The sequence below is a fragment of the Argiope bruennichi genome, chromosome 5 (genome assembly GCF_947563725.1).
Source record: "Argiope bruennichi chromosome 5, qqArgBrue1.1, whole genome shotgun sequence".
Classification (NCBI taxonomy): Eukaryota; Metazoa; Arthropoda; class Arachnida; order Araneae; family Araneidae; genus Argiope; species Argiope bruennichi.
The window spans coordinates 60,654,114-60,678,214 of NC_079155.1; the positions used below are offsets into that span (position 1 = coordinate 60,654,114).

General features: G+C 26.8%; 1 protein-coding gene across 1 annotated transcript; it reads left to right on the forward strand.

Moving 5' to 3' along the window:
- Positions 1-1,434: 1,434 nt before the first annotated feature.
- LOC129968739 (serine/threonine-protein phosphatase 4 catalytic subunit) lies at positions 1,435-19,106 on the forward strand. Its single transcript, XM_056082938.1, has 8 exons — positions 1,435-1,662; positions 3,498-3,655; positions 10,367-10,519; positions 12,018-12,191; positions 12,555-12,681; positions 15,187-15,376; positions 18,260-18,338; positions 18,717-19,106. Exons 2-8 carry the CDS (start codon positions 3,506-3,508, stop codon positions 18,765-18,767), a joined length of 924 nt encoding a protein of 307 aa, XP_055938913.1. The 5' UTR covers positions 1,435-1,662; positions 3,498-3,505; the 3' UTR covers positions 18,768-19,106.
- The last annotated feature ends 4,995 nt before the right edge of the window (positions 19,107-24,101 follow it).

Consider the following 24,101-nt stretch of genomic DNA (forward strand, 5'->3'; position numbering starts at 1 on the left):
TATGAAAAACAGTCTGAAGTTTCAGCTGAAACGCTTCTTCCAATTTCTGAGGACATTGAGTATGCAAGTTAAGGAAAGCTTAAATTCGGATTTTTTTTTTACTGGACGTATAATCTTCCTTATTGCAGTAGTGCTTAAAATTACCTTACGCCTTCTCTTCCGGGAATAATAACTAAAGATCCAGATCTTCGATATTTCTGAATTATTGTTTGAACACAACCACGACTTTTCGCAATTAACAACGTAATTTCTCTAAGAAATTTGCCATTTTTGACCATTTGATGACTAAACAACATTCATTTTCAGAAATTTCCTACCTAGGGCTCATTTTAAGAGGTTTTAAGATTGAAAAACAATAATTACAATAATGAAAAACTATTAGTATTTTTATATTCTTCATGCGTAATTGTGATAATATTTTAAAGAATTTCTTTAAAAAAAAATGGCTGTAAGAAATTTCAAATTCGTTAAGTGCGTACTCGATTTTGTGACATCGTTTTTCGGCAAAGTTTCATATTCATTATTTTTAAGAAAAAAAGGAAGAATGATGCTAATTTTTTTGTACACATAGCGGGAGGGACAGACAATAGAAATGTGATTATTTCGGAGAAAAGTTTTGCTTTTTATTCACAAAACATGTGAAACTTTCAAAGGGTATACTTAAATTTGAAGCCCACTGTACTTAGTTGCCGTTTATATGGTAAGATAAGGAATACATAAACTATGCAGTTATTTCATTAAGGATTAAATGTATATGCAATCACAAAATTGATGCTTATGCATGTACAAGTGAATGTGGAATAATAAAAATTAAATGGCTTCATAAGTTTTTTTTTGTATTTTTTTTAATATGGTATGTTACTTAAATAAAATAAAATAAAAATAATCTAGTTCATTCTTTTTTTAATAGCTTTTCAAATTAAATAAATTATTAAACTGAAATTAATATTTCTGTACAGAATTTTACAATATCAATGGGTTTTAAAATTTCGAAGATTTTTTAATATTGTACTATATTCTTGATACGATATCCGATATTTATTGTTCAATATTTCCCGGTACTATTGCTAATATCAAAAACTCAATTTCAATCTAAGAATTTAGGATTTTTTTTATGTTATTGTTTTTTATTCAAACCGTTTTTCAGATTAATCTATTAACAATAAAACACTGGATATATAATATATTATGAAATAAGTAATGACAAAAAACTTATTTTATTACAATTTCAAGCGCCATCTTTCCCTCCCTTTTTTCTCCCACTGAAGCTCCTGAGCTATGCCTTATTGCCTTTTTGCCTCATGCTTTGCAATGTGACGTGACGTAATTGCATTGCATCAGAGTATTAGTTTCATCATTTCTTTTTTAATAAAAAATTTCGACTAAATACTGTCTGGATTGATATTATCCATTTTGCCAATTGAGCTTTGCACAGTAATTTTTGATATCGATTTTTGTGGCAACAACATAGTAATCGTTCTAATCGTTTCCATCTATGCTAGCGTAACCTGAATTGGGGAGAGAAACAATTGTCAAATGCTTAAAGATTCAATAGAATCTAAATAATTTAACAAATCGAATTGTTTATTTATCATATTATAAAAAGTATTGCACTTTCGGAGGTGTAGTTTCTATTTGGAGTTGTCACAGTATTGTTTGAAGGTAGGAAGTCAATGATTTCTTAGTTCTGTAGAGATTTACAAATACGCTTTATTGTAATCATACGCTTTTGAAGTTCTTTAGTTGTACCCATAATATGTTGTTTTTATATTTATAATTCATGCAATAAGAAGTGTTTTTAATAGTAAAAATGTGAGGTAATTATAATGAAAGGTTCTTAAACATTTTAAGGAAGTGATATGCATTGTTTATTTCATAATCTGTTTATTGTTCATTCGTTGATATTACTTTTATTATGTTTTTGTTCTTATCTAATTATTTTCTTTAATAAATTAAAGCAGTTTTCTAAAAATAATATCTGGTTATTTACAAATTTTATTTTTTGTTCATGATTTATAAATTGTTTTGTTGTATTTGAAAGTGGGCCATTTATTTTTTTAAATAAAAATTCAAAACTAATGAATATTTAAAAAAAAAAAATTCTTTAAATAGTATATCGTTCCTCGTCTGACTCTCATAGAGTTTCTAAAATTTATTAATGTATAAACTTAAATTATATTTTTATGTACCAATTAAATCTTCTCTTATAAAATGACTATTTAGGAGATTTTATCATTTCTACTATTTGTTTTGTAATAAATAAAAAAAAAAGTGAATATATATATTTTTTAAAACATAAAGTTTGAATTGATTTTATTTATCCAATTGTCTCAGTAATAAATCACCGACACAATTGAGTACCAGAGGTAAATGGTGTAACAATTATTTCTTATTATATAAGTTAGTTGTAACTTTTAATAAGTTTAGTTAAAAAAAAATTTCCCTTTAGTATGAAACATGGTATTCATTTCTCTGGTTTTACCCAATTTTTTTTAAAAAAATTTCTAGTATTACTTTGAACAAATATATAAATTTTAAATAAATGGTTAGGAATCTCGCATTCAAAAAGAAAAATTTAAATGTAGTAAATTTTTATGCAAACTCTTTCCAAACTTAATTAAATAAATAGACTCTAAAATAGGAGGATTGGGTGCCAAACTTTTTACCAAAACAGAAAAAAATATTAACCAGAGCTATTAAAATCGCCTAACTAATAATTTATTAGAAATTTTTTTTAAAGATTAAAACATTTGACAGTTTATTTTCTTTTTAAAAAATTGCAATTTGGTGCTATATGGCATATCCAATTTTCTTATATGGCTGAAAATTATAATATATTGCATTTGCATATGAGAATCTAGAGGTATATAACAACTGTTAAATTCTGATCAGTGCAATAAATTTTTAATATGGAAATTGTAAAATATTTTTAAAAATTGACTGTCATTCTCTGAAAATGAAATGATATTTATAGATCTTTAAATATGTTGTTAAAATCTTTTAATTTTAATTTTTAAAATATCCATAAGGATTTAATAATGCGTAGTATTTATTTGTGTCTTCAAATTACATAATATTCTTATTAAAATTATTACATGCAATAAGATATACTTTTATTAAAATATTCCTTGATATATAAATATTTCTTCATGGCAAACAATCTTTAAGGAGATTGCTTTTTTTTAACCTAAGAAATTTTTAAAAAATAATGAAAAATATGATTTGTTATACTTGTGTATTAATTGCATGCCAGCAGTTAATCACCAAAGTTTTCATATTCATTGTAATCAACGAATATTTGTCAAAAAATCACCGAACATGTTATATTATAAGTAGCTAAAATTAGATTATATTCATCATGGCTTTTATTATGTTTTTCATATTTGGTAAACCAAAATCAAAGCTTATGTTTAATATATGAGTACTAATATACATTTAAAAGCATTGAGTAATGAAATATCATAAATGATATTAAGATTTTTCCCCCCTTCTTTTAGATCCTATTATGGAAGATTGTAGCGATTTAGATCGACAGATAGAACAATTGCGGCGTTGTGAAATTATAAAAGAGAGTGAGGTTAAAGCTCTGTGTGCTAAAGCACGTGAAATATTAGTTGAAGAAAGTAATGTGCAGAGAGTGGATTCTCCTGTAACTGTAAGTATGATAGTTCTCAAAAAAATAATTTCTTTTACTCTATTATTTATATTAATAATGCAATATTTTTTATTTATGTTATTATCATCGTGAAAATATCGTAATTATTTGGGTTGCAATTTAATTCTGTAAAAAAAAAAAAAAAAAAAGTAATATTTAAATTTTATATCTGCACAATGTTAATGGCTTTTACAAATAAAATTTTCAATTATTTTTAAAGAGAGATAGTCTTTTGTAGGGGAAGGTTGGGGACAAAGTTGCAAATTTTTTATTAATATTTTTATTATTATTATTATTTTTCAACTGTAGCTTTGGCAAACAAAGTACTTAAAATGATTTTTGACCACTTACATGTTTCATATCACTGAAACTAAAAAGGATAACATTAATTTTCTGCATTTTATGTTTTTGATAGTGCTGGAGATTGTAATATTGTCACACTATTAAGGTATAATTTTTTATATAGCAACAGTTTTATTATAAATTGTGGGTTTTTATTCATTTGAATTGAAATGTGGAGATATTTAATAATTCCTTAAGGCTGCCTTAAAATAAAATGTTACATTTCATAAGTTTATATCTAATTGAATAGCTTTAACCCTCTCGATGCCAGCCGGGCGGTTTGAGAATTTGCCCTATAATATCCACGTGGGTCGGTTTGGGGCGGCTGCTAGCCGTTTCAGGGGAGATGGGTATTAAAAGCGGCTACTCTACTAAACACTCCAGGTGGTCCTCGTTATCGATGACAATCGCGGCTTTTTCACAGTAGTTTCCCCTGTGCCTTAGGGCGGTAGGGGTTGAGGAGGGATTCAGTAAATAGGTTGTTGGCGTATATTTTGTATTTTGAAAGGGTTTTAGTTTCTATTTTTATGTGTTGTTAGCTGAAAATTGGAAAGACTTTTATGGCCATTTATTAAAAATTTTCCACTGAAGTGCTCTGTTAACGATGAATGAAATGTAAGGATACCGACAAGTTGTTTATTTTTCGAATAAGCATCAGAAGCTCTTTTCAGTATCAAGACTATTGTAATGATATAAAGAAAAACTATTGCATTGTCACTGCAGCCCATTCACATGGCAGTTTTCTCACAAAATGTGTAGCGACTCTTGTTACTGTAGATGGAAGTCGCTTTACACTCCAAGCGTCTTATTCTGTCATCAAAGGACTGTGGAATTTCTGAGGCCAAGTACAAACTTCCGCTTTCAAAATAGCAATAAAAGACCAGAAAAAGATTGGGAGTATTCTTTATTGCCCCCTTCACAGAGTGAGATAAGTTATATAAATACTGAGTTCCTTTTTCAAATGCTATTCTGAAAATTTCTCCAATTGTGAATTTCTACTTTTTATTTTACGTACTGTGAATCGGATTTTTGGATTATCAGAGTAATTTTTGTATTGAAACGCTTATTATTTTTTCATTATGAGTAAAAGAAATCGTGAACACATTGAAGAAGAAATTAAAGCAATTTTACTTGCTTCTGATGAAAGTGACTGCGATCTATCAGCGAAGATGATGGTTGGCCAAAAAATGATACTTTAGCTCAGCTCTCGTTTATTCTAAACAAAGAAGCAGGAGACGAAACTAATGAGGATCAGATAAACGAGAGAGATGGAGATGAGGAGTCAAAAAAATGTGACTATGTTATATAATTTGTTATATAATTTATATAACAATGTTATATAATTTACTTATTATCAAAAATTTGCAAATGATTCCCTCATGCGTAAATTTATGAAAATTTCATATGAAATTTTCTTTCAAAATGTTATCTTGACTTAATAATATAGAAAACTTCACATAACGTTTTAAAAGCAGATTTTCAGCATGACAGTTTATACTAAAAACATAATATTTATGATGAATGTAATAATAAATGTGTTAAATCTTCATGTTTAGTTAATGAAGAATGCAATAGAGATGAATGTTTTAGTAAAATGTTCAGGCTGAAAACTGAAGGAATGTATTTTCAAAATATATTTCGCTGAGTAATTTTTTTTCCCGAATTTTATTTCATAATTTTTGTATTTCAGTATTAAATAAAGTTTAAAAAATATGTTATCTCATCTATCGAATTGTCTCGATAGATGAGATATATAAAGTTTGACATAATATATTCCTTGGTTGGACAAAAATTTTAAGTTATATTTTAAAAGATTAGTAAAAAAGAGTGGCAAAATAAAGATATTTTTGAAATGTATATTTACTCCACATTCTTTTTCGATTATTTAATGTAAAAGCAAGAATGCGTAAGGTTTTGGAAAAAAAATGTAAAAACTTCTTTAAAAATTTAATTAAAGTTCTAAAACTTTTCTCTTAGTATCACTATCGAAAATGCAAAATAATATTTTGCATTCAAAATTTCAATAAAGATAACCGTATATACTAAAAAAAAAAAAAGAATGCTAAAGGCAATAAAAAAAAAAATCTTAGGTAAGTGTTGAAAGAGCGTATTCTTTTCGAAACGTCTTTCAAAAAGTGCAGTAACATTTTTTTTATTTTTTTATTCAACGAATGTTTTTATTTTGGTATTAAATGAAGATTTAAAACATTATCTTGTCTATCAATGAATTGCATTGACATCTTTATTATGTAAACAAATGTACTAATTGCCTTGATATATGCACAATGTATGTTCTACATTACTATGTAAAAAAAAAAAAAAAATACATGCTAATATATGACATACTATTTAATTTTGGCAAAAAAAAAAAAAAAAAATGTAAAAGCCTAATGAAAATAAGACGAAAAGATGTTTTTGGAATTGCTAGTAAAGCCAGTTTTATTTAAATGGTTTGGAAGCCTAACATAAAACTTGCAAAAAATCCCTATTTTCTCAATTATAGAATAAATTTAATATTATTTGTAAAAAAAAAAAAAATATGAGAGCGAAACGCTTCACACTAAAAAATATAAATACATTAGAATAAAACTCTTAAGTTGATGGAAAATGATTCCCGTCGTCGAAAACCGCAAGGCAATTTTTCAAGGCAGAGCGTCGACAGATTTATTACTCGGAGTGCGGGGGGTAACTGCCCCTCAGCTTGGGAGAGTCCATGTTTCCTATAGACACGCTGAGAAAGTCTGGATGTTAAAGGGAGTACCGCTTGAAAAGTGCTTGGATGTTAAAGAGTTAAATCTAGAGGGAACTATAAAGATTGTAACTGCAAAACACCTGCCATCATATGCTTCCCTGACAGTAAACTTATCTTTCTATCTTAGACTCATGTTTAAATATCCAAAATAAAATGCAAGTCAGTTTTATAAAAGAAAACTAATAATAATGTAAAGAAATATAGTAAACATTTCATTTTAAAAATCAAAACTTTTATTGTGAAAATGTTTTTAGAGAAATTTATATTTCTAATTAAAAATCTTTAAAGGGAATGTGCATAGCTGTAAAAAATAATAAAGTTTGTATTGCGAAACATATGCTTGTAAATGTATTAATTGGACAAATTATGTATGTAACAATATGCTCTATTTCATCCTTGTAATCTTGTACCTTATCTGATGTAGCAGGTAAGAAGAAGATTTTTACGAGTATGTAATGTAAATTTAGACTATCCATTTAATCTAAGCAGAATTTTAACTTAATTTTTTTACTACTAAAATATTGTTCTTTATAGTATAAATACTGCTCAGGAATAAAGATAATTTAATTTGCTTATAAAACTTGTATAAATGGACATATAATTAATAGAACAAATTTTTCCAAAATCCATGAACTTCTGGAGAACAAGATAATTGACAAGATTTTAAATAATTTGGCCTTCAGTTTAAAATTAAAATTTACGGCATCCTGTGCAATACTTCTTCTATTGATAAAAATTCGCTAATTTTTTTCTAAAATGTTGAAAATGAGGCTATGATATAATGCCCATTTGGAATTAATTTTTCTTCTAGAATTGTTCATTTCATGTTAACAGATAAAATTGGTTAATGATTTAATTTTTGAACCAGGCCAATATTTGATATTTTAATGTTGATTCATTTATTCTCAAATAATTATTAAATTGTATTTTATTCCTGTGAAATATAAATTCCTATATTATATTCCATAATGTTATATTTTCAGTAATTAATTAAAAAAATCAGTACATTAATTTTAAAAAATTAATATCGATGAGAATTAATGTTGCAAAACGCTATGCCTCCAATTTATTTACATATATGTTTTGAGAGATTTATATAACTGGAAGTTTAACTCAAACTTTATCTTTTAACCATATTTTACAACTGAAACATGAAATTATTATGCATCTGTTATGCTATTATTGCAGCATCTGAAAAAGAAAATGTTGCAAAATTTAATCAAATCTATATGTATGATTTCATTATGTTTTTCATTTTAATAAGATCATTAAAACAATGTTTTTGTAGTTGAAAGATGAATTTTGCTAATTTCTTTAATAAAATAAAAATTCTTACAATCTGAAAGTGATTTCTATTAAATAAGACATTTTTTTTTAAGTGTTTGAAATAACTTTCTTATTTTGTTGAAGCATCTAAGAGAATAATATTTTTTCCCCCTTATCAAAATAACTTGATAACAAATTAGTAGTTTGGTGGGAAAAACAAATCAACAAACTGGTTTTCTTGGGGGAAGGTGTAATGAAAACTTCCCTACTACTCTTATTAATATTTTCTTAAAAAGCTTTTTAAGAAATAATATTAATGATTTACTTCATGGTTTTTGGTTCTCCTCCCCCCCCCCCCAGTTAAAAATGAGCCAGAATGTTGAAGTTTATATGACAAAATACATGTTGTGCTTTATGTGTGTATATCTATATGCTTGCTTGTTCTCTTTTTCTTACTATACACTCAGTTATCAATGTTTTATATTGGTTTAAATTTATGATGCAGCCAGTTTAATTGTAGAATTTTTAAAAATTTGAAATAAAAAAACTTGCTGGAAATAAAGATCAATATAACTAATAAATAACAAATAAAATCTTGTTTTAAAGAAACTCTTTGTACTTTTATATTTAATGTATGAAAGATGTTAACTTATGATTAAGTTCACAGTATTTGACATTTTGTTGCATAAAACTGTGTTTAGGTGTTTGCTTATCTCAGTTAAACATTGTTATCTCTATGAATGATAAGCATACTAAAATCAGTTTTAATTCTCTGAAGTTGTTAGCTAAGTGTTTTCTCTTTTCATTACTTTTTGGATTTTTTCTTTATAAATTTTGGTGCATAGAAGATTTTTTTTTTTTTTTAGCATATTAGAATAATTTTTAATAGTTAAATTTTATTGATTTTGATTATTTTTAAAAATGAAATTTTGATTATTTGTCTCTTCTAAAAGTTGCTTATACCAGGTCATAAATAAATATATAAGGGCTAATGGACTAATATATATTTATATTTAATACAGCCACTTTTTACAAAAAGTGTCTAAATAATAAAATATCTGGACATATTAACTATGTAAAACAAATTTCAATTAAAAACATTTAATTAAGTAAATTGTCAAAAGCAAACTGATTTGGCAGCCTATTAATAAATAATGTAATTTATATGAATTAAAATTCAAACATTTGCATGGTGATTTGTATTATTTATACAACTTTTTAGGGGGAAATTGTGCTAAAACTATGAGAAACCCTCCCTTCTTTTTCCATATCTTTTCATAAGTTCATTATCATACATTCTTGCCTAGTTTCTAACATGATTTCAATTTCTTCTTGCATGAACTAAAAGAGAAGACTATTAAAATCTACATGAAATGCCAATTTGACCGTAGTATGGTAGCATTACAATAATCTTATTTAATTATAAAAATTTTAAAAAAATTATAATTTATTTCACATTTTAGTAATTTTATTCTATTAGCTTTCTTACTGAAATAATATATTCTTAAATAAGATTTATGAATTAGTTTAAGAATCCAAAGAATTAAAATTCTATTACTTTGAAATTTCTAAATCATAAATTTTAGCTCCCAAATAGATAGCATTTAAAAAAATGAAATAAATTTTTAAAGAATGAATAAACTTTCTTTCCAGTTTGATTATGTATTCAAACTTTAAGTTTGATGTACTGTAATTATTTTTACATGTCATTTAAGTTCTTTTAGTAGATATTTTTATCTATGACACATTGCAATTGTCTTTTTCATGTATTTCAAAGAAACTAAAATATGATTATAGCCTCCTCTTCCTTAAAAAGATTCCAAACTTCTAGTTTTTAATATCTTTTTTATATGTAGATGATTATTATTAATTATATTTTAATTCCATAAATAAAGCTTTCTTTAAAGCTCTTAATTCTTAGCATTCTAAACAATTAAAGATTTTAGCTTTGTAAATTGCTCTGTGTCTACTTTTGTCTTTCAGAATTATTTGAGTGAAACACAAATCTAATTTTCAAAGATAAGATTTTGTATTCAAGTAAACGAATCTTTTGGTTTCCTTACTTTAAATATTTTGAGCTAAATAGTACTTCTTTGCCTAATATTTATGTAAGTAATTTTACTAAATAATAATTTTAAATTTCTCTTGTTAAGATTTATGAAATTCATAAATTATCGATGAAATGCAACTTAAAATTAATTTTGTATGGAAGTGCTATTGATATTTATTACTTGGAAGCTATCAGTTTTATGTATTTCTTCATGAAGGAAAAGCCAGCCATGCATTTTGCCATTTTTACATCTGTGTAATATGTATAGACACTGTGTAATTTTTTTAAATTAATTTTTTAGGTTTGTGGTGATATCCATGGCCAATTCTATGATCTCAAAGAACTCTTCAAAGTTGGCGGTGATGTTCCAGACACAAATTACCTTTTCATGGGGGATTTTGTTGACCGTGGTTTTTACAGCGTTGAGACATTTCTTCTCCTTTTGGCATTAAAAGTAATGTATTTATATATGTCAATTTTTTTTATATATGAAGTGTGTGATGCATATTTGCATTACTTATTGTTTTGCCTTGAAAATTAATCTTATTTAAATTGGTACTCATTTTTGACCTGATGAGGCTCTTTAAAAAAATTTAATTAAATGTTTTCAATTTTATTTACTTCTAAATTGGAAATGATATGTTTTCTACATCCAATGCTGCTTATCTACTTATGTTATGTATACATATTGGTTTTATTTTTTGAAACAAGATGAGAAAAGTGTTTGTAACTGAACTTTGCATTTACTTTGCTCATGGTGTAAGTGAAAGTCTACTCCATTTACATTTAGAGTAAATGGCTCTTTTGTCCTAAGCATATTCCTTCTTCTGAAATTAAGCTAAGATCTCTAATAAAAGTATATTCAAAATGCAGTAAAATTACCTGGTGATGTGAAAAATATTTCCTTGCTCTGAATTCCAAATTTAATTTATTTTTATCTGTTACTAGCTTTAAGTTTCTTTGGATGAATCTGAGATGGTCATGAGGCACTAATTTCCAATGTTGAAGGTTAACCAGATTTATTTAAAAAATGTATTAGTTTTTATATACCTTACATTGATTTATATAATTTTGTTCAAAGGCTTTTTGAAAATGAAAGAATTGTGGTAAAATGTTTTAATATTATTAATTTTTGTTTTCTAATGGGAAAATACATGTTAGTTAATAACAAATATTTTAAAATAAAAAATGAATTAATTTTTGTAAAAGGTCTTCAGAAAAAGGATTGTTTCATGAGCTAGAATTTTTTTAACCATTTTAAGTTATTATATATTATTTTAAGGTGTGTGTGTCTGGTATATCGGAAAACATTCTTCCCCTCCTCTTTATTTGAATTACATATGTAATAAGGAAAAGGAATAAATAACTATATCTTCTCTAGTATTTTTAGTATATAACTTTGCAATGAGATAAGACAAACATTCTGTCAATATTATGCCATATTTACAGTTTACACTGATTTAGACTTATTGTTTTACATTTTGAAAATTTAGATACTTTCATTGAATAAAGTTTGTGTAAATAAATACTTTAGCTGAAATATGCCTTTAACTTGTAATTTTGAAATGAAACACCATTTTGAAATTTCATTGTAATATTTTCTTCAAAATACACAAATTCTGAAAAGAATAATAGCTCATGTTTAGATTTTATGATAGATTATGTGTGAAATATTTTATAAAAGCAAAAAAAAAAAAAAAAAAAAAAAAAAAAAAAAAAAAAAAAATTCTACATTATTTGTTATAAATATATATAAATATTTCATTGAAATTGTTTTGCTCTTTACTAGATTATATATGAATTTCAATTATGTTTTTAATGTAATCAAGTTATTAAATCTTGGTAATGTTTTGGTAATGTTTTCATGTACTAAGAAATAAAAAAAAAAGAAAGAAAGAAAAGAAAACATCACATGCATGTCTGTATTTATGCTGTCATTTTTTTCTCTTCAGGTTAGATATCCTGATCGCATTACATTAATCCGTGGTAACCATGAAAGTCGTCAAATTACACAAGTCTATGGATTCTATGATGAATGTTTGAGAAAATATGGTTCTGTAACTGTTTGGAGATACTGCACAGAAATTTTTGATTATTTAAGCTTATCAGCAGTTATTGATGGAAGAGTAAGTAAGAATTTTGTAGTAAAGCATGAGATTTCATTTATATTGTTATTATAAAGAATGTTAAATATGTTGTGAGCTCTACGAATTTTAATATAGAAAAAAAAAAAAACTTAACTAGCTACTTTAATTTAAAAAGAAAATAATTAGAGAACTCTTGTGATATTTGGAAGGGCTCCAGAATGATGCCAGAAACTCCTTCTCATTATTTAGTATGAGATTAAGAGAAATATAAATAAATTCAGTAGTATTTTTTTATACCATCAAATGAAATTGAAATACTCATAATTTTCATAGGCATTTCTTTTATATAAAATCTTTCCAACAAATATGCTGCTAAATGTAAGTGTTCATTTTCCTTTGTAGATCTTTTGTGTCCATGGTGGTCTTTCTCCATCGATTCAGACGTTGGACCAAATTCGAACAATTGACAGGAAACAAGAAGTTCCTCATGATGGGCCAATGTGTGATTTGTTATGGTCAGATCCTGAAGGTAAAGCTATAAATAGATTAATTTAATATATAAATTTTTTTGGTCTGATTTTGCGGCAGGTATATGCTTATAAATTAAAAAGCTTTCATTTCATGACAATCTATATATATATATACTGAGTGACCAAATTATTATGACTATTTGACGTTTATATGCAGATCGGCCATAATTTTGTTACTTTGCTAGAGGGTGATATAACTATAAAAAGATAATGCCAGGCAAAAGAAGCGATTGCACTGTATTGCTTATGAAAAAATGGACAAAAAATATGTGATTTATCTGATTATAGATGCTTGAAGTGTCAGAACCAGTATCAGCAAAACTTCTGAACTTGTGAAGTGTTCAGGAGCAACAGTTATTAATGTTTACACAGAGTAAACTACTAGAGACATTAGTTTACACAGAGTTTCATCTGAAAACAGACTTAGAATAGTCCGGGCCAACAGAAGAGCTGCAGTGTGTCAAATTGCGGAGAATTTTAATCAAGAAACAACTGCGAAGGATTCTGGCTGAACTGTTCCTGCACATTAAACCATACAGACTATAGAAGCTTACAACTGGTTCAAAAGTCTCTACTGTTTGGCTTGAGTAACAGCAGAAATCTCTATATCACTAAGGAATGTAAGGATTGCATAATAGACGACTGGAAAAGGGTCATGGATCTGATAAATTTCGTTTTCAATTGCCAGTACAAATGACGGGGTGCAAATATTGAGAAGACATGAACTCCAACTGCATTGCTACAGTGCTTCAAGCTGGTGAACCTAATATTATGGTTTTGTGGATGTTTTCTTGGCAGTAGGGTTTATGCAAAAACCAGTTTTCAAATTCCATATTTCCAAAAGGCCGTTTTTTGAATTTTTGTTTTAAAAAAAAGTAGAATAAGAAAAAATATTTTCTCTAAGTTATATAAAATAACAAAAAAAGAAATCAAAGTCTCTCTCTCTCTCTATATATATATATATACACACACACACACATAATGATATTTTAAAACTTAATTTAATCCTAATTAATTTCCTAAATTTTTAGCCTAATTCATTCAGCCCTTGTCAAAGTCATTCTAAAATATTCTCTTATTTCCTGATCCCATTCCATTTCTTCTATTTAATTAACTCAACTAAAGCTTTGTAAAAATAATTGCATCAGCGGTTCCTATGTCCTGAGTGAAGACATAAAGAATAGCTGATGTAAACAAATTCTTCTAATGGTTCCTTCTGTTTTTCTTGTCAAGGTCGAAATTCCAATTCCACGTGTGTGAAATTCCAATCAGAATTGACACATGTCATAAATCTCATGTTATATAAGACCAAGGATAATTAATGTTGTTTTCTTCTTCTTGCCTAATCTGTTGATCTCAGTGGATGTGTTTTGTCCACTTGTAATTATATGTTAAAGCTCTTTTTTCTCCCTCTTCTATTTTTAGTTCAAAATATTCTTGAAAATGATAACTTGAACAGGAAATAAATTTCATTAGTGTTGAATGAAAATGGAAAAAAAAAATACTTTCTAAATATTGATAATAATTAAAAATGAAAATTTCAAACCCTAGCAGAAACAATTTAAATTATGTTAAAATAATAAATGGTAGTTGTATTGAATTGTTAGATATATGAATTGAAATCTTAATATATCTTTTACACAACATTAAAGATGATTATACAATGGTATTTACTTTTATTTCCCTCATTCATTTAATATAACTTTATTTGTTATTGCAGTTCTTGAAAACTAGTCACCTTTAGCAACCAGCTTGTTCATCCAGATTGTGTGTTTTTTTTTAGCTATTAAATATTAATATGAAATGCATATATATTTTTAAAATTTTATCTTGTTATATGATAAAACCCTAAAATATGAATTTGCATAAGTTGAGACTAATTATAATACATGCACATTAAAAAGCATATAACTATGAAATAAAAGATTGTTGGAAATTATTTGGTTGCTGCTTCAAAATTAATATCCAACAAAAGCATTTTTTTAATCTCAATTTTAACATTGGCAAAAACACACAATTAAGTATTTTGATGGATGACTTTGTATTCATAGCATTTAAAATTCATTGTTACAAATATATATTATTAAAAACATTGTGCAGAAAGAAAATAAGTATCATTATAAAGATAATTTTTTGAGATAAAAAGATAATCCAAAGATAATTTTTGTTAAATAATAGTTTTGGTAGATATGGTAATCAATTTCCATAGGCAAGTCACAGTAATTACTCATTTGGTAGTCCTTAATCATATTTTTGCACTATATTGAACTGTGTTTGAATCCTTTTACAACTTCTCTCCGAGTGAAAAGAGTTTTGGTAAAAACTATCCAGAATATTTCTTATAATATTTTGCAGCTTTACTAATTAGTTAAACATTGAATGAAATGTAGTTGTAAAATATTCATAGTGATTTGTTTATATTTGATTTTTGCCATTTGACAGTATGTCATAAAAGTGATTATCTAGGCTTTTAATTTAGATTTTTGTTGAATATTTATATTTAGATACACAAGGATGGGGTGTAAGTCCAAGAGGGGCTGGATACTTGTTTGGAAGTGATGTTGTAGCCCAATTCAACACTGCTAATGACATTGATATGATTTGCCGAGCCCATCAGCTAGTCATGGAAGGTTATAAATGGCACTTCAATGAAACAGTATTGACTGTTTGGTCTGCTCCCAATTATTGCTACAGGTAAGAATCAAGATTTTTAAAAATTGTCCCTATTCTGTTATTTGCTCTGTTTATTGTATTGTCATTAAATTAATATAGTTCTGTGATTTTTATTTTGTAAAAATAGATATAAGGTATTAATTTCATTTTAAAACTATAAAAATAACTTTAGGAGAATTTTACTTTCAAAAATAGTTTTAGCCCCCTTTCCACCCCTCCATTCCTTACACATTTAGACAGTTGTTACTGATTTGATGCATCAAAAACAGTTATTCATGCAGTTTTTGCTTTTATGTTTCATGTTTAAATTGTATGTGTCAGATGCATAGTTATGCATATTATATTTAAAATAAAAACAGAAAATTACTGTAATTCAATTATTTCATTTATTGAATGATAATTATAATAAATTGGAGTTTTATTACAATTGAATTGATAGACGCTAAAGACTTTTGAAATTTTAATTACTTCCTTTAAATTTGCTTTCGTAGCATTAATAGGTTTTTTACCAAAATAATAATAATAATTTATTGTACATTCATAATATTTTATTAATTTTCCATTAAATTGAACCTATATGTTTATTATATTCTGTTATTTGTTATGACTATTATATTGAATTTCCTGAATTAAGTGCAGATTTAATTTTGTTCAGAAGCAGTTCAGTGAATTTAAAACAAGATAATCTATTTTCTAAATTAATCAGATTATTTTGTTGAAAAAATGTGTATTTGTCTTTGAAAGCATATTAAATTTATGCTACAATTGAAAAAAAAATTAATATAGCTATAGAATCCAGTATTAATCCATTCATATTCTTCGTGTTGGAAAAGACTTAAACACAAATATTATTGAATTTGACTCTATGCTCATGAATTAACATTCTTTGCTGTTCTAATTCTATTCTATTAATTTAATATTCAATGATTTTCTAATGTATCCACTTTTATATATTAAATTGTAATTTTTTTAATGAAAAAATTTTACTTTTCCTCTTTAAAGTTCTGTGGTATTTGACATTTAAAATTAATGAAATCTGTAACGAATGGTTGGTTACAGCTTTAAATTCTTTGTTGTAAATATAACACAAAGTAAAAAAAAAAAAAAAAAAAAAATTAGATTGTTTATTGTGAAGTTATTGATGGATGATTTTGATATGTTTCATTCAGAAATCAATATTTTTCCCTTCCTTCCTCCTTTTCCCTTAATATATGTGCACATTATGAAATATGTTTGAAAGAACATTTTGGGGGGAAATTTGTATGGTTTGTAATCATTTCAGCATTAGTAAGCTGTACATTGTGATTATGTATTTTGTAATAGTATATCTTGATCAGTTAGGATTTAAATTTTAAATATATTATTGTGCTTACTTTATTCCTCACTTATTGCCTTTAGTGACCATTTGGTTCACCAGGAATATTGGTTACATCTAATTTAAGTTTAATCTCTTATGCATGTTTTGATATTACTTTTAACAATGTGATTTTAAGCCTCAATAATGTGATATACATTAAATATTTTCTTTTATAACTTTACATGTGTTCTGTTAAATGAAGCTGCCAGTTGGAATTAAGACCCGTGGCATTATAGCGATGTTAACATTATGGTTGATTAGGCATGCAAACAGCATCATATTCCAAAGTTTACTGTCCTATTCATCTATCTTCTAATTATTTGTTGTGTTACACATGTATGTAACTTTACGTTTTCGTTCTTCATATAAACCAGCTAGATAGCTTTCAAAAATGGGGGGGGGGTATGAAATGTATTATTTTTGAAACTATAGCATTTAAATTTTATTGCAGTAATGAATAATACTAAAAAGTAAGCAAATATATACATACATATATATACAGCAAATTTTAGGCAAAAGATTTAGAAAAAAATTGCAGTCATTTATTTAAAAAAAAAAAAAAAACTAAAGCTTTTATTTATTGTTTATCTGAAGCAATTAAAGAGGAAATTTTAATTTGGTTTTTGATATTATTGTTAATGAGTCAGATCATTGATGAGAAATGCTGTACAACTTCTCTAAGAATTTGAAACAAAAAGTGGAATGAAAAAGCAAGTTTGCAGTATATGAATAGTTTAGAAAAGGAATTTCTCATTTGAGGGTGTGCAGGGAGAATTGAAACTAAAAAATTGTGTGGGCAGCAGTTTAGGACAACAGTTGAAAGATACTATTATTATATCCCAAGAGATATGGCAATTCATTGTAACTAAGAGTGTTTTCTAAGTTTACATTTAAATCAGAAGAAAATAGTTTTAATAAATAAATAAACATGGTCAAAGTGAAATATATATATAGGAAACATTGTTTTATTTCTGCTTTTACTATTGATTCACAATTTATATTGAATAATTGTCGAAATTCTGGAAAAATTACTTGGCAAGTAAATTGTTTTCATTTTTAAACTTTTCTTTATTATGATTAGGAGTTAGCTATTGTCTTCATTTGGGTATTGATACAAATCATTATTTGAGATTTTTTTTTTTTTTTTTTAAATTCTGGATATGAATTTGCTTACATATATTTGCTATGTGTTTTACTGAATTTGAATTCTCAGATTTTATGTCTAATGATTCTTGTTCTTCCAGAACCTCTCAATTTCAAGAGATTTTGGGATCATGAGGGGTCAAATTTTGGATGAAAGTCAGGCCCCTCACAGAAAAAAAATTCCTGGTTTAAATGCCTGCCTGAAGGTGGCCTTTGATAAGGTGTTCAGGCCGGATTCATTTTTATCTTAATTTTTATTAATTCACAATTGTTTCCTGGTTTTCACAATTGTTATTTCCTTTGGATTATAACTGTAAAGAAATTTATGGCTTTTCTTTACATATATATTTTGATTGATAATTTTTAATTATTGATTTATTAATAGTTTGAATTTTGTTTTGAAGGTGTGGCAATGTTGCTGCTATTTTGGAATTGGATGAGCATCTACAGCGAGAATTTACTATCTTTGAAGCTGCCCCTCAGGTTTGTTGATTAAATTTTTTACTATTGCTAAAGTTGCATAGTTTAAAGAAAAAGGGGAAAAAATCTTTAAAGCCACCATTGTTATTAATTAAAATATTGAGATATTTTCAATTGAATTAAAAATTAGTTGTTTAAATATCTTGTAAAAGGTTAATATAGTGAATTGTATAAATTTATTATGTATATGCATATTGATATTCTTTTGCAATAAGTTTTTATTTAAAAAATAATTATATTAAGTTATAAATTAGTTACTGTTATCCAAATTAGAATATGTGTTTTTTTTTTTAATTTTCATGTTAAGATTTTAAAAAAAAAATTGTTATAGTAAAATTAGGAAAATTTAATAAATGTTAATATAAAATTCTATGTTTACAGGAAACAAGAGGAATTCCAACCAAGAAACCTCAGCCAGATTACTTTTTATAAAAATGGTATTGGTTTCCATTGCAAGAGTCCACCGTTAGCTGCTGGATATTCTAGTTGCTTGTACTACCATCCCCAATTGTACAAGTTCATTTGTTGAGTAGAGAGTATAGTTCTGAACTGTGCCACTTGAAGTACTAAAATTATTTAAAAAAACAGTTTAAGATGTACAGTTGCCATGCATGTTTTCTTGGAAATATATTTTATCTTGAGTATTAAAAGTGTAATTTTTTAATGAAATGTCTTGTAAATATGTCTCTTGTTAGAATTTCATTTCATTCTTACTCTTGTACAATCTTTTACATGTCAATGGAATTTAAAATAAATCTCAACATTGTCTAATTGCTTGTTTTTCCTTTTTCTAAAATGGCAGTTCTTCAAAAATAAGATTAAATATATATATTTACAGCTGATTATTTGAAACTCTTTCTTTTGTAATATGAAAGGACTGAATTATTGCTATAATAAATTAGTAAAAAAAAAACTATTATTTTAGAATTAGTTATGATATTGCTTTAATGTTCTCTTATGTTAATGTCTACTTTCTGTGTGTGAAATGTGATTTACTAATGTAGATAGTTCTAATTTATTATAATATATATATCATCAGCATTAATGTTGAATATGTTCATAAGGCAATTTCAATGTATCAGCAAAGTCTATGAACAGCATTCGGGGGAGGGAGCAATCTGTTTATTAGAAGAATGGTTCAAATATAAGCATTTAATTACTTTTTTGTTTCCCTAAAAAAGAAAAATTGTAAGTTCTTTATACTATTCTAGGAATAGATTTGTCATTTAGATATATGTTAAATCAATTACTCTTTCATTTTAAATTTGTGATTTGATTTCTGTGTTAAAAAATTGAAACCTAATCTGTTATGAAATTGGTACTTGAATTTTACTGTGAGAAATTTTTGAGTTTTAATATTTCATCTGTAAAAAAAAAAGGGGGGCATACCCAATTATTAAATTATAAAATTGCCCATTGCTTTTTTCAAAGGCAGAACATTTCTGGCAGACAATCATACTAATATCTGTTGATATTACTGATGTAGATATAATTTTGTTGTCATTTTTCAAAAAAAAAAAAAAGCGTATTTTTTTAAAAAATGAATTAATAAAATCTTGAGACAATTCAGTTTCTTATGACAGTTACAATAGCTAGGAATAAGCTCATTAACATTTTTTTTATTTATATTGTAAGAAATTTAAAACGGCAAAATTATACAATTTTATATAGTTTTTACAAAAAGTATTCTAAGCTAAATCTAATATATGTAAATTAAGAACAATAAAAATCTTTCTAATAATAATACAAATATTAATGAAAAATTAGAATTACCGAACTTATAAGCACAAAATAAATAGTAATTACTTTTAGATTATTGAAATTTTAAATATTTAATTTTTAAAAGTTGCACAAAACAGGTAGTAGAATTTGTTTTCTTCATGAAATTGGATTTTTCATATATGAATAGGAGAAATGTTAAGCAAGCGATGTCCTCAGATAAGGTTGCCTTTAAAACTTTCATTTTGATACATTCCAAAATAAATATAAACCTGGTATAAAATTATGAATGAATACCGCAAGGATGTTTGAGGTTAGTGATTTTGTAAGGCATTGTAATTTTTAAAAACATAAAATTTCCAATATTCAAGTCTAAAAAAATTGGAAGTATTTTAAATTTAAAATTAATTTTGTATGGAAAGCTGTATTCTATCACGATACCATCTATATAGTTCTGGAAGAAAATAATATAACCTCTGTGCTGGAAAGAATTACAAGATTTAAGATTCTTAACTAATAATATGTAATTACAGCTTTGAAGTGTTTCGATAAATACCATTTTTCTTTTCTCATAATTTGGTATATATGTATAAAAATGATTTCTGTATTGATATTAGTAACTTAAGATATTGTTTGTAAATTACTGTAAGGCTTTAATCACATGCTGTCAACAATGTAAGTTGTAAAATTGTTGAAATGAAGATAGCAAAGTATGATGGGAGGAAGAAAGAAGGTGGGATGAGATGGTGAGGAAGCAGTGGAGATAAGTGACTGTCAGAACTGTGTTGTCTTTGTTCACCATGAACTGATGAAATTGTTTTCATTTTAGACTGATGCATTAATCTCTGTATATATGTAAATTTATGTAAAATATAATAGTCTAGAAAAGAATCTGCATCATTATCATTTTGCAAAATTATCATTTTGCATATCATGTTTAGGTGGGGAAATTTTCCAAGAACAACGGTCTAGGCCTTAGGAAGAATGCATGATGTTAATCAGATTGAAATATTAGTGGGGAGGGGGGGGCAGATTGAAAGTATTTTAATGTTGCTATTATAAGAGAGTGGAATCCTAGATAGAAATAAAATTATAATGATTAGTGATCTGTACTATGCTAAACACAATGGAATAATAATTTTATTATTTTAATTGTTGATCTTCAAAATTAAGTAGTTTTCCTGTATTAGTTCATAGAGTTCAGATCAGATTACTTGATTTAATACATAATCTACACACAGACATCTTAATATGAATTACCACTATAAACAAAATTTCAATAAATAGAAAATTCAGATATACCAGTAAAAAATATTCATAGAACAAAATGCAAATCATACTTAACAAAATTCTAGTGTACAAATAAATAAATATATTTTTGAAAATATTTTTAGTTTTGTTTAGTTTTAGTTTTGTGTGGGCTACATTCATTATTTTAGGAGCCTTAGTATCCAAAATTACTCAATATTTAATGAAACATTCAAAATTTAATATAAGAATTGTAAGTACTGATGATATAACAGTAATGGTTAAAAAACATATATATTATTAGATTAAACAGAAAGCAACAATTTGTTAGAAAATGCAAAGAGGAACTGTTTTTGATAAGTTTTTTAAAAGTATGAATTTGAAGCAAGGATTATGAAATAAGTAAAAAGTGAATATCTGACAGTTCATCTTATTTTGTGAAATAAAAAATCTTTTCATTAATATTAATAATTGCCATATTTCTGTTTTAGTATTTACTTTTAAATAAGGTATGAGTCATTAAAAAGGACTTAAAATCCATTAAAAATTTTAAAAGTAAAAATATAGAGATAAAATTAAATGATTAAAGAAATGAAATTACAATAAAATTAATAAAGTTAAAAAATAAATAACTGTGCATGAATATTTAAATGTGTGTATACTCAAGGAATGCAAATAAATATTGGCAAAAGAATACAATGAGATGTAATTAGATTGTAAAGTAGATTTAATATTATAATAAAAAAGCATTTTTACAAATTGTGTTAATATTAATTGTAACTAATTGATTAAAAGTTAATGAAATAATTATGTGAAAATAAAAGTGGTATCACTAAAAATATATATATATATATATATTTTAAGGTGGTGAAACCTCCCCCCTTTTTAAGCAATATATTTTTAAAGAATGTTAAAAATTACACTAAGTCTTATTAGGATGTGGAACTCAATGCAGTTCAAATAAAAGATTTTTAATTTTATATACATGGATTACAAATTAATTTATATCATTATGAAGGTAGTTTTACTATTTCAATTCTGGCGGCATGTTATTTCACAATCTTATCCTTTAGAGTTTCTGAAAGAATAATCACAAATATATTGAGCTTTTTTTTCTTCCCCTATGATGCATGCTTTAGCATATGGAGTGAATTGAATGACCGGACTAATGTGGTGAACTCTAAATAGCCCCAATGACAGAGCAGCGGCTCATTTAAGATGTATGATCTGTTATCTGAATAGAAATAATTCGACTATTAGTGTACTCAACAAGGAAGCTAGCACTCACTATTATTTATGTACATTTATATGGCATCTCAATCCCATAACTGATGTGTCACTGGGTATAAGAGCAATTCTTCTAAAAAAATATAAGGCTATTATGTAATGAAAGTCCCTTGTAGTAACTACGTAATCGCAGTGAAAATTGTCATTATAACTAACTTATTATATGCTAATCATAAACACACGCTAAAAATGCATAAAATGGGCAAACTTATCCCTTTTCGTAAAACTACCTTTAATAAAAAGCATCTCCAAAGTATATATTTTACATTTTTTTTTTTTTTTTGATTGGATAATACAGTATTCTGTTAATGGATCGACAAACTAAGAGAGTTGTTGACATAAAGAGGAGACAGAATTGCAATGGAACGTGGTCTCACAAACCACGCTGAGAGCATGAAAAATGCATGCAAGTTCAGAAGGCATCAACACACTTGTGGACGATGGATAATGTCAATGTACCATCCCAAATAAGTACCGTACCCAGTATCTACCATAAATCTCAAGTAAAGTTTGGTGTCAACGTATGAGTAAGAATCCTAGGTAATTATTTCTTGAAGCCGCACTTGTCTGAATGGAGCTACATACTTTGTTTTTCTGTTGTATTTCCCACTGAGAATGATACTTTTAGCGGATTGGGATGCGCGAGGATAGAACCTGGGACCTTATGGTTCGCAGTCCAGTAACATGACCATGATACCAAAGCAATTGCTCGGTAGCGTCGTTGTTATATGCTATTCACTACAGATTCTCCCTCCAGTGAGACGAACGATATGACTGTTGATGTATTAGCTTTTGATTCTAATGCGCCTGTACCCATTTGAGTTGCGCCAAGCATTATGGCGGGCGCGTGGTTTCTGCGTCAAGTGAATCTGACGAGTTTGGCTGCGGGTAGATAGCGCCACAACAGCTGCACGAAGGTTGAAGGTATCACCTCCGGGTCACCAATTTTAGCGGATTGGGATGCGTGAGGATAGAACCTGGGACGTTATGGTTCGCAGTGCAGTAACGTGACCATGATACCAAAGCAATTGCTCGGGTAGCGTAGTTGTTAACTGGCTTATATGCTATTCACTACAGTACCAAGCATGCTGGGCGCAGTTATAGCAACATATGGTTTTGATATGATGATGCCCTTGAATATTTTTCCGAGGGGAGTGAAATCCCCTCGATGTTGCATACTCAAGGAAGAGGAAATTGCCTAGCCTCCACATTCTCCGGATGCTAATTTTCTCTAACGCAATTGAACATTCTATCAATTTATTTTTAATGCAGTGTTTGCAATCACCTACATGTTGACAATTATCTAATTAAATATTGTTAACAAGATTTTTTTTTTGATAAGTTGCTTAGTAGCATTAACATTGCAGTATTCAAAACGTTTTACCATTAACAATAAAGTGATAAACCAAAGGGAGTGGTCTCTCCCAAACATTCTCGCATATACCTAATAAAGATGTTATCCTAGAGAACGACTTAAATAGCATTGACATAATAATGACAAACTTTGAGTGT

Excerpts from the sequence above, each read along its gene's own strand:
- LOC129968739 (XM_056082938.1), top strand. The coding sequence starts at position 3,506 with ATGGAAGATTGTAGCGATTTAGATCGACAGATAGAACAATTGCGGCGT. Across the intron at positions 12,192-12,554 it reads CAGCAGTTATTGATGGAAGA|ATCTTTTGTGTCCATGGTGG; the intron begins GTAAGTAAGAAT and ends TTTCCTTTGTAG. Across the intron at positions 18,339-18,716 it reads TCTTTGAAGCTGCCCCTCAG|GAAACAAGAGGAATTCCAAC; the intron begins GTTTGTTGATTA and ends CTATGTTTACAG.